This window comes from Vanessa atalanta, chromosome 4 (assembly GCF_905147765.1).
Source record: "Vanessa atalanta chromosome 4, ilVanAtal1.2, whole genome shotgun sequence".
NCBI lineage: Eukaryota > Metazoa > Arthropoda > Insecta > Lepidoptera > Nymphalidae > Vanessa > Vanessa atalanta.
The window spans coordinates 12,183,185-12,200,384 of record NC_061874.1 but is presented as its reverse complement, the minus strand read 5'-3'; the positions used below and the strand labels follow the sequence as shown (position 1 = coordinate 12,200,384).

The following is a 17,200-nucleotide window of genomic DNA, read 5'->3' as shown; positions in this document are numbered from 1 at the left end:
CAAATATAAATTAAGCACATGAAAATTCAATGGTGCTTGGAATAAATATAATAAATATTATGTGTATTAACAGCTGCTTCACAGGCTGATACTAGCACCGATCTCAAAAGTAAAGGTAAAGCTATTATTATCTACGAGAGCCGAGATGGCCCAGTGGTTAGAACGCGTGCATCTTAACCGATGATTTCGGGTTCAAACCCAGGCAGGCACCACTGAAATTTCATGTGCTTAATTGGTGTTTATAATTCATCTCGTGCTCGGCGGTGAAGGAAAACATCGTGAGGAAACCTGCATGTGTCTAATTTCAACGAAATTCTGCCACATGTGTATTCCGCCAACCCGCATTGGAGCAGCGTGGTGGAATATGCTCCAAACCTTCTCCTCAAAGGGAGAGGAGGCCTTTATCCCAGCAGTGGGACATTTACGGGCTGCTAATGCTAAAAAACCGTTAGTGAACCCTTCACTACTGAAATAATAACTTATTACCGAATAACAATACCGTTAAAGTTATTGCTAATAATGTAATATTATATATTATATTCTAATATTGTTAATGCGAATGTCACCCTTTGTGTTAAAATTTCATATGTAAACTACACAATCAAATGTGATAAAATTTGGTACGAAAAATACTAATTGAAACCTTGAATTTTATACCCTTAGAGAGGGTATTTTTACGGTCAAGGGTTGGTAAACAAGTTATTGAAGCATTTCCTTCACTCACTGAATTCCAAGCTGGCGATACCGCGATTTTGCTAGTTACGTAAATTTTATTAAAATATTCATTATTATTCTTACTGGTATACCGATCTTACCTTTTCAAGAGCTGAGCAAGCACTTCGGCTCACTTTTGTTTTATTGATCTATCCTGTCGCCGAATATCAAGCTTGTATTTGATACATTCTTGTTTGAAAGGTGAGTGAGCCAGTATAACTCCCGGCCTAATGACCAAGGATCATTTCATTTCAGATCCAATTTATCGTAGGTTCCAAATGGTGTACGCTTAGTGTTAATGTCTCCTTTATCTGACTATATTTTCGCAATGGATTAAAAAAAAATATTTGAATGCAGAATTAAAAATAAATTAGTATATTATATTACGTTATTAGTCTTATTTAACTAATAATTGAATATAAACTTAATTATTATTACTAAGTTCTCAGACATAGACCCTACTCAGACATATGCTTCTGGCGTACTGTCAATTATAATAGATACTTCACTGTATACGTAATTATTATTACAGAATTCTCAGAACATAGATTCCATTCATACAAAGCATTCTGACGTGCTGACAATATATACCATATAGACAATAATGAATCAAAGACAATGAGAATTAGACATAAACGATTTCACAATATTTTTATGATTTGGCATATTTTTTTTTATGAAAAAGGTGGACGAGCAATTGGGCCAACTGATGGTGAGTATTCACTACCGCCCATAAACATTGCCAATACGCGATTAATCTTGGGAAATAATTTGTTATGTCCCTTGTGACTGAAATTACAATGCCTCAGTCACCTTTCAAACAGGAACAAAACAGGAGTGAGTTGAACCTACCCAGACGGGTATGCACAAAGCATTACCACCAAAAAGACACTTTGCAATAGTTTTGTGGTTCCTATAAAAGTAAGTATTAATCACTAAAAAAAATTCTAACGCCTGAATATGTCATCTGATGGAGAAAGGTCGCCACCGCGTTGACGCTATAAAAATTTACAAATATTTTAATTTATCTACTTTATAAATATTTACACGAATAATTGACCTACAACGCAAAGCCTAAGCAGTTTACAATTTTATGCGGTAATCTATCGGTAGTAAGTCTTATGGGACGTAAATGAACGCTAAGATTTTATTAGAATCCACTCTCTGTAAACATTCTTGAAAATTAATTACCGAAGGGAATGAAATTTAGATTGAAAGATCGCCATTATTTAAAATGAATTATATGGATATCGTTATTTAGGGGTTTGCTAAAGAGGCAAGCGTTTCTGGAAATAAGTCACCTAAAAGGGTCAAATTGGGGATGAATGTTTGTATAGGAGTTCGCCTTTCTTCGATGTTTTCAAAATGAAAATCGGTTCTTTGCCTTTTATTTTAACATAGCGGTATAGCGTTTTGGTAATTTACCATTTAAAAATGTGAAATTGCGAATAAATATTTTGATTTCTATGATGCTAGAAATATATAAATCAGTGTTGCTTCCTTTTAAAGTTAAATATATTAATTAAACGTTTTAAAGAAATCATTAAATATAAGACCTCATTAAGGATAAATATTTGTATGTATGTTCATCATTTATAAAATTTAAAATGTGAAATAAGTTAGTTTGGTAGTTTCCGTACAATTACATAACAAAATATGCAACTGCACTGCAAACTCCAAATTTTGGTATATCAAACCAATGCATCCAAGTAAAAACAGGAATCGAAGATTAACAATTTCTTAAAGGTACAAGATAAAAGGTAAAAGAACATGCTGTGAAAAGTCCTGCCTAATATCAAAACTCCATTACTATTATGCACAGAAATACTATTTAAGCACAAATTAACAAAACAAATGTAAAATAGACAAAACTAACAGATATACTCGGTATATTGAATATGAAGTTCGAATTTGGTGCTAAACTTATGGTAGAAACACTCAAAAAGAACAACAACGAAAGTTTTCGAAAACTTGAAATCTCCCGAGCGCAGCCAGTACAAAAATTAACCTTTAACAAACAGATGAACCTTAAGTTCGAATACACTTTGGAAGAGACGGCGTATTCACCCTAAAGGTATACAACAAACAGTTTACAACAAAGTTTAACTTAGGGATAAAGTTTATTTCTGAGTCTGATCAATGCCTTGAGATTGAAGTGAAGTAGTAACAAATTATATCTAAAACCTACCTAATAATTTTTTTTTAAATTTTATTTTTAGCTTTCAGTTCATCTACATAATTATCTTTCTTTTCATTAAAACCGTTTAACTAAAACTATTTTTTTGCCAATTTTATTTTAATTAGTGTCAATAAAACTTTATATAATTTATAACAAACCGTATAGGTTTCATTCTGTGTTCCTTAAATTAATGATCAAGTAAAACGTTAATGATTACAACGGCGGTAACCGAATTGGACTTTTTATTAGACCAAATTAATCCTTTATTAGACAAAGTAATGTAACTCGAGATTTTACATCTGTTTTATCGCGTTCCTACCTTTCAGTTACTTTCGAGAGTCTGTCAAGGATTCTGTAATGATGTAAAATAAAAGATATGACGATTATTAATTTTGTGTAGGTTACGCATTTGACTCAACACGAAGACTGATTAAATATTTCTGCCATACCAATTTTGTTACAGTCTACGTATATTCGTGCGAGAATTTTAACACTGAACCAAATAAAATAGTTACCTATATATTTTCACTTTTAAAATACTAGTAACAGTTGAATAAAACGACTTCGTACTGCTGAAATTTTAACTGAGTTCCCCTTTCGATTTCTGTGCGGTAATTGTTAGTCAAATCAAACTATTTTATATACTTATAAAGATGGTTAATAATTTTCTTATATGTAGCTACCTAATAAAAAACTCATTTGCCATTTTTTTATTACTTTGAGCATGAGAAAATTTATACATGCGGCATGTAATGGATGTGGTCACGGTATTGTCTCTTTTAGTGAAATCAAAATTTCGAGATGAAAAACGACTACGCAATTGCTGTCACATACGGTTGTATATTTCAACTGGTTTATCGCAATTAAAGAATATTTCTTACCACACTCATTGAACTGGTTTAATGAGAGACAGTTTCTTTCAACCTTATTGAATGAAACCACAACCAATTCTGAATCTTACTGAGCCACTGGACGTATAGGATGTATCATTAATGATTATACAAAAGATTAATTAGGGTCATTGAGCTTGAAAATATAAGCCCTTTTTACCACATCTAAGGTACATTGCTATCATTGAACAAACATAATATTAGCCGTTCTCTTATCATCATCATTACATAGTATAAAACAAAGTCGCTTACCGCTCTCTGTCCCTATGTATGCTTAGATCTTTAAAATTACACAATGGTTTTTGATGCGGTTTCTTTTAACAGATAGTTTGATTCAAGAGGTAGGTTTATATGTACAATACATGCACAATTTAGTAGAGAAACACTGATAATTTTAGAGGTTTCTAAAGTGATGTCGTAAATAAACACATTTTTTTCGCTTACAGTGCAAACGCTGACTGAACTCTACGAGATAGATCAAAATAATATATATATTATAGTATTGTAAGCCTTCAAAAAAGTCCGCAAAGGTAAATGTTTATCCCTTAGGAATAACCCACAATAACCATTTTTTATCCTTTACTTTTTACGAGAAATAATGGCTTATTTTCGAAACGATTATAAGCAATACAGTATTAATCCTTATACAATTAAGTACCTTAATTACATTTAATAAAGATCAAAATGGCTCTTACAACATGTAATTTAAATTAATATTTTCAAAGATATTACAGATTTAAAACTCAGGGACATAGCGGTTTCTATTGTCTAATGACTGAAAAACTGTGAACGTTGTAAGACATTCTGTAGTATATTTAGTATTAGCATTGCACCCGTGCGAAGCCGGGGCGGGTTGCTAGTTTTAATATAAATGAAAAAGCATCCAATTATTTCTACACGTAAAGGCGTTGGCACATTTTTACAGTCATATTAGATTCCTGTTGCATTCGACTGTACATAAGAGTGTCGGATTATAGAGTGCACCTGCGTTGACACTCGCTTTTGCAACTACGAGTACAATATCCCCCGGAAAGATAGCCTGTAATGATATACTTGTAGAAAAAATTACATACGTCGGTATATTTTTTCTTTATTATATCCCATATTTAGATCTACTTGGATTTCTTGTCAATAGCTAAGCCAAAATTATCCAATGGATGGGAAACGCAGACATTGAAGGTTTTTTAGATATAGTGAAAACGGTTACATCAAATCGATGACATCTAATTTTCGTTGTGTTTCGATATATCGACACATGCCTCATATGTAAGAAGTGGTTAAATTTTCATACAGTGCCAATGTCAACGGGCAGTGGTCAACACTTACTATCAGATGGTCCATTTCCTCATCCACCCGCCCATTCCATAAAAAGGCGTCTAATTGTAGTAGCTTAATATATAAATGTATATAATACTGTCTTATATGCTACGTTTTTAATATTTATGCCTACTTGATGTGTGACTGTACATTAAGGAAATTCGTGTATATAGATGGCCCAGTGGTTAGAGCGGATGCCTCATAACCGATGATTGCGGATTTAAACACAAGAAAGCGACACTGAAAAGATATGCACATATAACAAATCTGTTCATATTAACTATTCTTGCGTAGTAAAGGAAAACATTACACATCCACATGCATTGCCACCACCATTGCCATTGTCATTGCTGTTTGGCTGTAGAATATCTGATGAGTGGGTGGTACCTACCCAGACGGGCTTGCACAAAGCCCTACCACCAAGTAAATTAATTACTACAATATAAACTCTTATCTAGTATAAAATCAGAATTTTTGTGTTATTTTTTTATGATGTTCTATTTCGCAGGTTAGCCTTAACAGCGAAGGTTCTAGTGGCGATAGCTGTTTTCTTTACATACTTTCTACAAATGTACGCGCCAATGGACATATTGTGGATGAGACTAAAAGGGAAAATAAGTCAGAGGTTTCAAAATCACGGGCAGATTTTGATGAGGTCGTTGAGTGTTATTCTAACTGGTGAGTTAAAGGTTAATTCTGAATCAATCAAACAAAGGTCTTACTATATGAAGTTCAGTCCAAACAAACGAGTTCCAAACAGTATTTTTTTGAATTGTTGTATTCTAAGCGTGAGTTCTGGCACATGGGAAATAACTTTATTTCCACAATTGACGGTACATTGGAAAATAGAACCAATAACAGGTGACCGATTTACTCGTCTTTCTTCCTGTTTCCAAAAATATAAATAACTAGCTATTACCCGCGGCTTCGCTCGCATAGAATATGAATATATTTACAAATTAACTTAAAATATTACGTAAATTTAAGACCTCTTTTTATACCACATTGGTGTTTCTTTCAGCCCTAAGGGTAGAATATTTAACGCTTAAATGCGAATCAACTCATTTTTAATCGGTAGCCAAAAATAAAGATTCCTGCTTCTAACTTCAAAAATGACGGTCTCCCAGACTATCCTGTATACGAAATGTCACCCCTATTTCCCTCATTGGGCGTAAAATATCCAGAAACGTTTAAATACGTATCAACTAAAATTTAATCGGTATCCCAAAAATAAAATTTCTAGCTTCTAACTTTAAAAATGACGGACTTCAAGACTAAGTTATATAAGAAATGTCAACCCCTATTAATCCCCTTGGAGGTAGAATATCTAGAAAGACTTAAATACGTATTTAATCATTTTTAATCCGTATCTCAAAAATAAAGTCATCATCATTTTCAACTTAAAAAAATGACGGACTTCCATAAAAACTTTCATCCCTTATTTCAACCCCTCAGCGGTAGAATATCAAGAAACGCTTAAATACGTATTTACTCATTTTTAATCAGTATCTCAAAAATAAAGTTTCATGTTTTTAACTTAAAAAAAGACTGACTCCCATAAAAACTTTCAACCCTCATTTTACCCCCTTAGTTGTAGATTATCTAGAAACGCTTAAATATGTATCTACTTACTTATTTTTGATCAGTATTCCAAAAATAAAGTTTCATGTTTCTATCTTAAAAATGACGGATTTCAATACAAACTTTCAACCCTTATTTCACCCCCGTAGGGGTAGAATATGCAGAAACATTTATTTATAGGCATGTATTGCTATGTATATTAATTTCTGTGCACACCCTACTGACTACTCTCCTACACTTTTCTGGGTTGGCTGGCAGAAAATGCTGTTATAGCGTTAAGTCCGCCCTCTGTACATGTTTTATTTGTACAATAAAGAATAATAAAAAAAAAAAAAACACTTAAATAAATATCTACTCCTTTTTAATCAATATCCCAAAAAGAAAGTTTCATGTTTCTATTTTAAAAAATGACGGACTTCCATACAAATGTTCAACCCTTATTTCAACCCCTTTAGGGGTAGAATTTCCAAAATTCGGGTGTCATGATATATTAGTTTATAAGTATACAGACTATAATATATAAGTATACAGAATATAAAACATAAGTTTTATGCTTTTAGTCCTAAAAATGACAATACTTTCAACAACTTACAACCTTTCATCCCCCTTTTCAACCCCTTACAGCACTTTTTCCAAATAAAAAGTAACCTATGTCCTTTCTCAGGCTCTAGACTATTTGTGTACCAAATTTCATCTAAATCGGTCCAGTAGTTTTAGCGTGAAAGCGAGACAGACAGACAGACAGAGTTACTTTCGTATTTATAATATTATTAATAATAATATGGATAATCAAACGTTTATATACAATAACATTCATGACACTATTTTTAAGGGCAGAGAGACCTTTTCTCAGCATTGCTATATACGTATGTTAACTTTTTGATTAGGATACGCCACACATCTTTCATTATAGAATATAACAAATTAAGCGCTTTAATATCTAGTATAAGTCAAAAGAAGAAATTTCTTTTTTAATTATTTTTCCGAAATTATTACATTTTAATTTTTAAGTATAATGTAATTGAAAGTCGACAAATTTGCTTTTAATAATAGACAAATTATGGAGAAGGATGTTTTGTTTTCATAGTTTTCATCAAGCTTACAGTTTGCGAGGAAAACTGATAAATGTAACATAATAAAAAATGCATAATATGAAAATTTACACACGTTCATAGAAATGAATGAACCGGTAATAAATAAACGTAGTCACGTAGTCGTCAAAATGACTAGTCCCAAAAATAAATTTTGTCTAAATAATATAACAACTAGGCCCTCATACATTATTCAGGTAGGGCAGTTTCTACAACTGTTCCAAAAAAAGATTTACATGGCCGTTTTTTCTCTTACTTAACTTATTTTTGTTTTAAAAGATTTGTTCTTACCTTTCAAATGAATAAATTCACTTTTATAATGATGTAAGGACACCGTAAATATTTATTTGACCTTTTTTTAATAAAAAATGTGACCGAAAAAAGTCCGAGACAATTTATACACACTCACGAAGCAGAAGAGAATAATAGGAATTGGAAAGCGAATCCATCCCCCCCCCCCCTCTCATACCTAATCACAGAAAATGTTCGAATATAATGTAATTTCAAGAAATGTTTCTTTATTTTCAGTTATATTAGCAGTTGCTGTGCCAGATTTGGAGATACTTATTGGATTAGTGGGCGCCATTTTTTTCTCAACACTTGGCCTACTAATTCCTATCATTGTGCAAACTGTTCATAAGTGGGATAGGGGCTTAGGAAAGTATTCCTATATACTATTTAAAAATGTGATATTAATTATATTTTACATCATTGTTTTGATATCTGGATGTTATTCGTCGATCACAGCAATCATTAGTCGTTTTTCATAAAGTAGGTAATTTCTTTGGCCTCAAGTTTGTTTAAAAGCGTGAAAAAGTAGTCCAGCTGGAATTGATTCATTTATAGCAGATCTTTTGAAGGAACTTAGTTCAACTTCGGAATAGTTGAGTGCACACATATATGGCCTATTCCAGTGGAAGTAGGAATAAAAATAAACAAACCTTAACCTTACAAATACATATTTCATGCGATTTGTTAATAAATCGTCTATATTGTGCACTACTAAGAGTTTATGATTAATTATATATATAATACAACATATATCCACTATAATTTTACTTCCAAAATTCCGATAACATTTTCGTCAACGTTCAAAACGCCATTTTTTCCATAGTGAATATCATAGATTAATCATGATCTCGACCAATGATATCGTTGTTTATGGATTTTTACATGTTATGGTCGGAATAGAGTATAAGTGTTTATACGACATATTTTATATATAGTATTAGTTATTGAAAATTATTGTGATAAATGATCCATCGAATTATGCATGATTGTTAAATTTATACAAATGATTCGACAATCTGTCCAACATTATCATGTCCTTAGACCTTATAAAACAATCAAGAATTATGCGACAGCGAAATATATTGGTTGCAAGTACCTTACGTAATCACATAGTTGCGATCACCGAGTGTTGCCACGCGTGATTATTAACATAGGCTTAAACGCTTGGTTGCCAAATGTAGCCGTAGCTTAACAAATCATTCGGCTACCATAAAAAAGCTGCTTCCGTTCCGGTTGTTTGATTTTCAAAACAAATTATTTAAATAAACCTATAGTATTTATTGTAATGTAATTTAATTGTAGTGTTATATAATTATACTGTCTCGAATTAGCATTGAAACTATTAAGGTATTTATAATTTTAAAATAAGTTTTGTAATTTGTATAATTTATATCTTTTTCACAAAAATGTGTTCGTGACTTTTTGATCCTTTGTTCTATAAATATTGATATTTTAAGGCTCCATAACATTAATTATTAATAGGAATTATACATAATATATATTATATGGCTGATTTTTATTAGGAAAGTTACGTGTAAGTTTTTCATTAAAACAAATTCTACCAGGTTTCTTAAAAAAATTAAAAAGGCAAAAATTTTACCACAAATATTTATTCTTACGCAATAACAATTAATATATGAATAAGTGCATACATTTCACTATGACTAGAGATATCAAAGGAACCACAGATTAATAAATAAAATTAAAATCAATAAAGCTTACATATTCAGCAATTATAAACTTTTAACTGGTTGTATTAGATATAATTATATATATATATATATATATAACAAATATACATACAAATATATACAATTATTAAATATATATAAATATTTTTATATTTGGCTTTTTATTTTAAATACGGTTACATACAACTGCATTATAATAATGTTGCATCTCATTCTAAATCAATAATTTAGTATAAATTATCTGATTTTAGAACGGGATGCAAAATAAGCTAATAAAATGAATAAAATTAATACCATTCGCGAGCAATGATTTAAATTGTCAACACTTACAAGTTAATGAATAATCAAAGTTTAATATTGGCTCTTTTTCATTCTAAGTAAGAATTTGTGACTCAAAATATGTACATACATAGAATTGTGCGAAATATCAGTGCGATAATTATTATTAAAAAAAAGAAAAAAGCAACATAAACTTCAACTAACATTTCTAGTTTAAATTAATATCACAAATAAATAGTATTGAAAAAATGGACGGGAAGCATTCACCTTTTAAATTTAAATGCACAAAACTAACTCAAATTTAAATCTAACAAAAAAGCTATATTTTGCATAAATATAACTATAAACGTTTTCGGAGGTAATTTGGTATATAAATATTTTTATGTGCGAACGATAAATATTTTTTATCTGTACATAATATAATCTGTGACATAAAATATATATATAAATTTTTACTATTATTTAAATTGTATACAAAAATACGGCAAACATAGATTATTTTTGATCCACAGAAAATTCACATAATAGCATATACGGAAATAAATAAAATAATATTAGATTATATAATTACTTTGGCTTTACATTACAATGTAATTTCCGTATAATTAAATATTTTTATTATTTATTAAATGGAAATCAAACCATTTATTTATAAATATTATATACTAAGAAGTTTAATAGTTTATTTAGTATGTATGTTTAATTACTAATATAATCACTGTCACATTTAAAGTCCAGCAGATTTATTCTATAAGAACAATTATTAGAGTCGAGTGAGTTATGAAGTGAGTTCTTAGAGAATAGCTCGGCTGTACACGCTCATGGAGGTTTCAGTCAAATATTAGTATCGATTGAATTATGTAATGATATAAACATTTCATCAATAAATCAATTTCATCAATTTTGTTTTCATTCATCAATTGAAGCATTATGAACCCAATTATATTAAAAACGTTTGGGTATACTTATTTTGCAATTAATAACATCACCTCCTGGACTATATTGATGAGCGTTTAAATGATCTATGACTAGACGACAAAGGGTATAATTATGTAATATTTTATTCTATATACTATAATATAATATTAATTATTTAATATATTTGATATGCTTATTTAAACGAATGTAAGATATAATTTGTATGGAATGTTTATTTCAGCCTTAGAAGTCCTTAGAATTTTTATTTTAAATAAAGAAATAATATTTTTATTTTGAAGACTGATTGACTGACAGAAAGAAGTAAATTTGTTATTAAAAATCCTGTTAGGATTAAAACAATTACAAAAAAAATAATAATAAGTTTGAATAATTTTATATAAACCCGTATTTATTGAATAGAGAAAGAGTTAAAAGTTGCCTTGAGCTAACACTTTTTCCTTACAATATCTGACTGATCAGTGTACTGTAAGCCGCGTAAAACTAAAGTAATCTCTATCATGTACTACATAAGGTTTAGATTTAAATTCTGTATTACCACGTTATGGCCCTTTTAAGTTTTTAAACAGTAATAAGGTATAGTGCATGAAAATGTTGGTCAAAATAGTTTTGTTTACCATCAGTTAAATTGGCCATTGGCCAAAAGAATCATATTGGTCTTACTTACACTGTTTATAAATCCATATTTATATAATTTGTGACATACATATTAAGAGTAGGAATTGAAAATTAATTATAATATCTGACCATTGCCTTTTAAGGATTCACGGGACCTCATAAAACAGAAATTATTATTATAAATTATAATTATATAAAAATATATTAAGTAACATTTTTGTGCTTTACAACTTTATACTTAACCCACTTGCCGAGCTTATATCTCCAATTCTTGTCGAGTCTGACGTATTTCTTTCCAAATGATTAATAAGGCTGACAAGTGAAACGAACGAAAACGAAAAGCTGACTACAGTGCGAAATGTTACAATATAAAAAAATATTTCAATGAATACATTCGATTTAAGTTTGAAATATTCCGTTCTATAATCATCATAAACTTAAATTCGTACATTATCATAAAATTGCAAATGAACAAAAATATATACATTCCGTTACCTCTTACTAATTAAGCCATATTTGTACATGTAAATATTGTTTTGTCAAATATTATACATTGCTTTCTTTGTATGAAAAAAATACAGATCAATCATCCAATACTTTGCAATGTACGTTTAAATTGTAGAAGTTTACTGAGATTCACGTGTACCAAATCCTGTGGATTTGATATGACGAAGTAAACCAATCCTAGTATAGACAACACTGCGCGCCATATTGAAAAGTGCGTCCATGTATGATAAAAAGTTGGTATTGTAGGCTGAAACAAATAGAAACATTTTCTATACATGATTAGGATATTCTAATTAAAAAAATGGGGATAGTTTTCAGAGAAAAAAACTTCAAATAATTTGAAATAAGAATTTTAGAATATTAAAAAAAAATATATAAACATTTTTCGTTATTAATTAAAGTTTTTTTTATAATATTGTATAAATAAAGTAAGCCTTAAAAGACTCATAACATGTTGATGCGACAAATATCTTAACAATGATTATTAAAAAAAAATTAATGGCCGAGAATGCGCCGCAAACTGCATCATCTATTTTACGTTATTTCTACCTGTAATCACACTAGCTCGCTAACCTTTCAAACTAATTTTGGGCTGTAGAATAACTGGTGAGGGAGTTACATTCAGATAGTTCTGAAGTATCAAATAAAATTAAACAAAACTCACAGTGGTGACATTGCCAGTAAAATTGGCCACCAACGGTGCATACTGGTACACCATCAGCTCGTCGTACATCCTGGCAGCGGTACAAACCAACAGACACGCCGTGTACAGGATGACAAGGACGATGGGTTGGAACCATGGTTGAAGACCACGGGTCAGGTCAATGCTGGTTACGTCCAGCCTGAAAATCAAAGTATTTACATATTGTATCAAAATATTATCACTATTACTACGTTACTTGTCTCATTTAAGTATTTATTCACTATATAAGTATTTATTACAACATAGATATACGGCATAGAACTAATCAAAGACAATAAGATAAGGACATAGACAACTTTACTACTTTTTACTTATTTGATATTATACACACAATTATTATAAAAGTGTTTTATTTTTAATTGTACTACAAATAAAATTGATCTGTTATATTAGATATATTAAAATTAGTTACTCCTGGGTGTGGAAGGCTGTTTTTATGTACCTTAAATGTATATCCTGCATGGGAAAATTTGTGATGATCGATTGAGTACGTAACAAACAAAGAAACAAATTCTCTGTGACTTTTATAATGTCAGTTAGGTTATTGTAATTAGTGTTGCATATCGATAATCCACTATCGATAGACTATCGATAGTTTAGTTAAGGTGTTAGCGATAGTATCGATAGTCTATCGATAGTACTGTCACGTGTCAAAACAATAGTATCACTGCTACCAATAGTAATTCTTTAAGAGAGCTAGCGATGCTAGCGATAGTATCGATAGTATTGCCGTAATCAATATTAGTATTGCTTACGGAGAACTATCGATACTATCGATAGTACTATCGATATCCTGAATAGTTTTCGAATCAACTATCGATAGTAAAACTATCGATAGTTCTGCAACGCTGATTGTAATAGCTATTGCTTCTAAATCGTACGAGTTATATACTACTCGATACATTTTTTAATGCTAACTTGAGTGCTTATCCACCTTACACTCCTAAAGTAGTAAATTGACAGTGCAATAGACAGTAATAAGGAACCAAATACCTATGCGTAGATTATTCATCGATAATTATCTATTGTTTGGTCATTTAATTTATTTCTATTTTAATTACAAGTATAATTTACAATTAAGAATATTTTATTTGGGTTGTCTGGAAGTTGGGTTGTCTGGAAGAGATGTCTAATTAGCCATAAGTCCGCCCATTGTACAACACTTTTTAGTTTTTACGTTTTTTATTTTTTACTTTTATTTTTACTAATTTTGTTTTACTTTTATTTCTGTGTGTTTCGTTTTGTGGTGTACAATAAAGTATATTTCAATATTTCAATTTCACTATATTATCAAAATTCTTAACTCACCTGTCCAATACAGACAACAAACTCAGCACACAAAATAAATAGTAAGAAGCTACATAGGGCATTGTGACCACTGCATGGAATGACAAGTGACCAGCATCCAAGCTGTCGGAGTAGCTTATAAGCAGGAGATGCATGAGGGACAGCCCGCCAAGTATCCCGTGACAAGCTGGTGCACAATTACGCCAAGCTTTCTGGACCGTGATAGCGACATCTAATGGGGTCAGATCTCCTAATCTGTAACATATTGAAGATAGAATATTTATTAGATTATGTCTCTTAGTGATACCATTAAATGAATATTATTTTTATATTAAAATGATATCTAAAACCTTACCTTAAGCAAACTAACACCAATAAAAAAAATCTTATTGAATAAATCATATAATCCATACTTAGAGATTTCTCTACATGGTATAAAACACAGTTGCTTTCCGGCATCTGTAGATTACACTACTTTATGATGGTAGGGCAAGCCCGTCTAGGTAGGTACTACCCAATAATCAAATATTCTACTGCCAAATAACAGTACTCAGTATTGCTGTGTTCTGGTTTAAAGGGTGAGTGAGCCAGTGTAACTACAGGCAAAAGGGACTTTACAGCTTAGTTCCCAAGGTTGGTGGCGCATTGGCGATGTAAGGAATGATTAAGGGCAGTGGTGACCACTTACTATCAGATGGCTCATTTACTAATCCGCTTACCAGTATCATAAAAACAATCTTTTAAGCCATGCAATGGAATTTAATGTAGTTTCTATGAATAAATAGTGATTCAAAAGGAAGGTTTACATATTATGTAATATTTTGGATTACTCTACTATAATATGCATAATATTATTGTAGAGAAAGTGAAACCAGGACAGATTGATTTTTATAGCGAACTTAGTACAATTTGTGTTGTGGAAATTAAAAATTTGAAAATGTCTAGCAAAAAATTGTTAGAGAAACACCTCTGTAAATACATTTACTATAATAAAACAATAACTATTAGTTAAAAATAACAATAACTTTATATCATCAACACACACACATTCTTATTGTAGTGCAATTCAAAAAAGTTTATGTATAATTTTATTGTTAACTAATAATTAAAATAAAGTGGTAAATGTTACCAGTAAAATAAAATACCTTAAATATTTATCTCCATCCCTTGATTGTTGTGACTCTAATATTCTATCGCGAGACACTGCCCTAAATGTACCACCACCTTGCAAGTATATCTTTTCAGGTCTACGGCCAAAGGGATCCAGTCTTTCATCATTCGGTGAAGTAAGTGGTGATGGTGATGAAAACGGATTATCAATATACTGGTCATGATATGGAACACTTGCTTCTAGGCTTTCCAACATAGTGGTCAGATCTGTGGGTCGGGCTAAAATAAGAATATTTTTTTTATATAATATTAATAATTAATAATTGAATTGATATTTTATAATATTTATTTAAAATAATCTCCAATTTTTTAATAAGAATTAATTAAGACAGATTGATATGTTAAAACATTTTCAATTAAAACTTTTACTTCTACCTTAAAAAATGTAACAAATGCATGTAAACACAATGAATGATTTTATTAATTAAGCATTTTAAGCATTTCAGTAAACTCACTTGCTTTAGCACTTGTCTTTGCCCGGGTACCAGTCTTAAAAACCTTAGGACTAACGTCCTTTCCATTGGCAATAGCATCCTGACGTTCCTCTCTCACTTTCCGTCTGGTCTTCCTTGGCTTGTGCCGCAGCTCTTTTGTCATACCATTATTATTTTCAACATCATTCGCTTCAATCTCCAATTCACCGCTGAGAGTGACCACTTCTTCTTTATTGTATTCTTTTAAATAGTCATCAACCTGAAGTTACATAAAGTATTGCTTAGTAAGCTTAAAACTAGTTCAGTAATAATTACAATTAAAGTATACTTTATTGAAGCAGGCTCTTAGAATCACTACCACCAGTTTGGAATGTAAATTAAATACATGTTTGAATTCTTTATTTAAAAATAAACATACTTAAAGTGAAATATATTTCATAATTGTTAATTTAATCATATTAGATGTAAATAAAAAAATTATAAAGTATTTATTTTTTAAAACATCAATAATAATAAGTTATATTTTATGTATATACTCACCTTTTCTAAGGCTATAAGACTGGAACCAGGTATTTCAAAATCATGCAATTCTCTGTCTCGGTGTTTTGATGAATGTCGTTTCTTTTTTCTATATGAAGGGCTCCGTTTCTCTTTGTGACCACTCGATGGTCTTGAAAGTGTCTTCATGAACTTCTCATCTAAACCATTAGGATCATGAGAATAAAACACAAATGATGGATTCTTGTCGGACTTCTTAATTTCCTTCTCAACAAAACCTAGTATACCCATTTTTATTTGATCATGGATCGGTAATTCTGTGTCGAGTGATTCCTGCTCTGATTTCGTCCAGTTATCTCTGGACTTTGCCTTCTCTGGTGGTTCCTCGGTTGTTATTTCAGGGGTTTCTGGATGAGCATGACCGTTAGATAATTTACGTGAATCCGAACGACTTCGTGAGCGTTCCCTGCCTTTCTGCTTCGGCGATGGAGACCGAGCTGCTGTGTGAACTTCTACTATCTCCTCCTTAGTTTCCAAGCTCTTACCTGGCTTCATATTTAAAATTTCCTCACCCACGCACACCTAAGTATTTTAAATCAACCGCGATATTTTAGGAAGTCTAATATATTAAACTAAAATCGTATGTTACAACTTAATATGTTCCTCATGTTTGTTTATGTTTATGTTGTAGTTTTAACACACTTTTCCTATTATTTAACGTTCTTGCACAACTTTGCTCATATTAAAAACAAAGGAACTTCGAAATACCAACTTAAATGCCAAATGTCAATCGCCAATGACGTCACGTTGACGTCATCCAAAAACATGCATTCCTTTTCACACTTTAAGCTTTTAATTTCTTCGAACTGCATTATTGCTAAAAAGTATTTTGTAGTATGTCGCAATAGACAAACACAACTAAATGAAGTTACCATGTATTTACATTATTTAAATATAACTATGACTTAACTTCAAAATCTGTAGAGATTTTGAAGTTCTACAAATCCAACTCGC

The 17,200-nt window shown here is 30.8% G+C and overlaps 2 protein-coding genes across 2 annotated transcripts in view; one reads left to right on the top strand and one right to left on the bottom strand.

Annotated features, from left to right (window-relative positions):
* The window catches only part of LOC125077695 (proton-coupled amino acid transporter-like protein CG1139), a 48,008-nt gene extending 39,245 nt beyond the window's left edge, over positions 1 to 8,763 (top strand). Inside the window, exons 8-9 of the mRNA XM_047689698.1 lie at positions 5,609 to 5,778; positions 8,301 to 8,763. Of these exons, the coding sequence (XP_047545654.1) occupies positions 5,609 to 5,778; positions 8,301 to 8,542 (412 nt within the window). The 3' untranslated portion in view covers positions 8,543 to 8,763. The remainder of the gene's footprint in view (positions 1 to 5,608; positions 5,779 to 8,300) is intronic.
* Positions 8,764 to 11,353: 2,590 nt separating this feature from the next.
* On the bottom strand, positions 11,354 to 16,919 carry LOC125077764. The gene is made up of 6 exons (XM_047689808.1): positions 16,229 to 16,919; positions 15,710 to 15,947; positions 15,230 to 15,473; positions 14,106 to 14,339; positions 12,759 to 12,936; positions 11,354 to 12,341 (listed from the first exon to the last, which is right to left on the bottom strand). The coding sequence occupies exons 1-6, from the start codon at positions 16,739 to 16,741 to the stop codon at positions 12,174 to 12,176; spliced, it is 1,575 nt and encodes a 524-aa protein (XP_047545764.1). The 5' UTR covers positions 16,742 to 16,919; the 3' UTR covers positions 11,354 to 12,173.
* Positions 16,920 to 17,200: the final 281 nt, after the last annotated feature.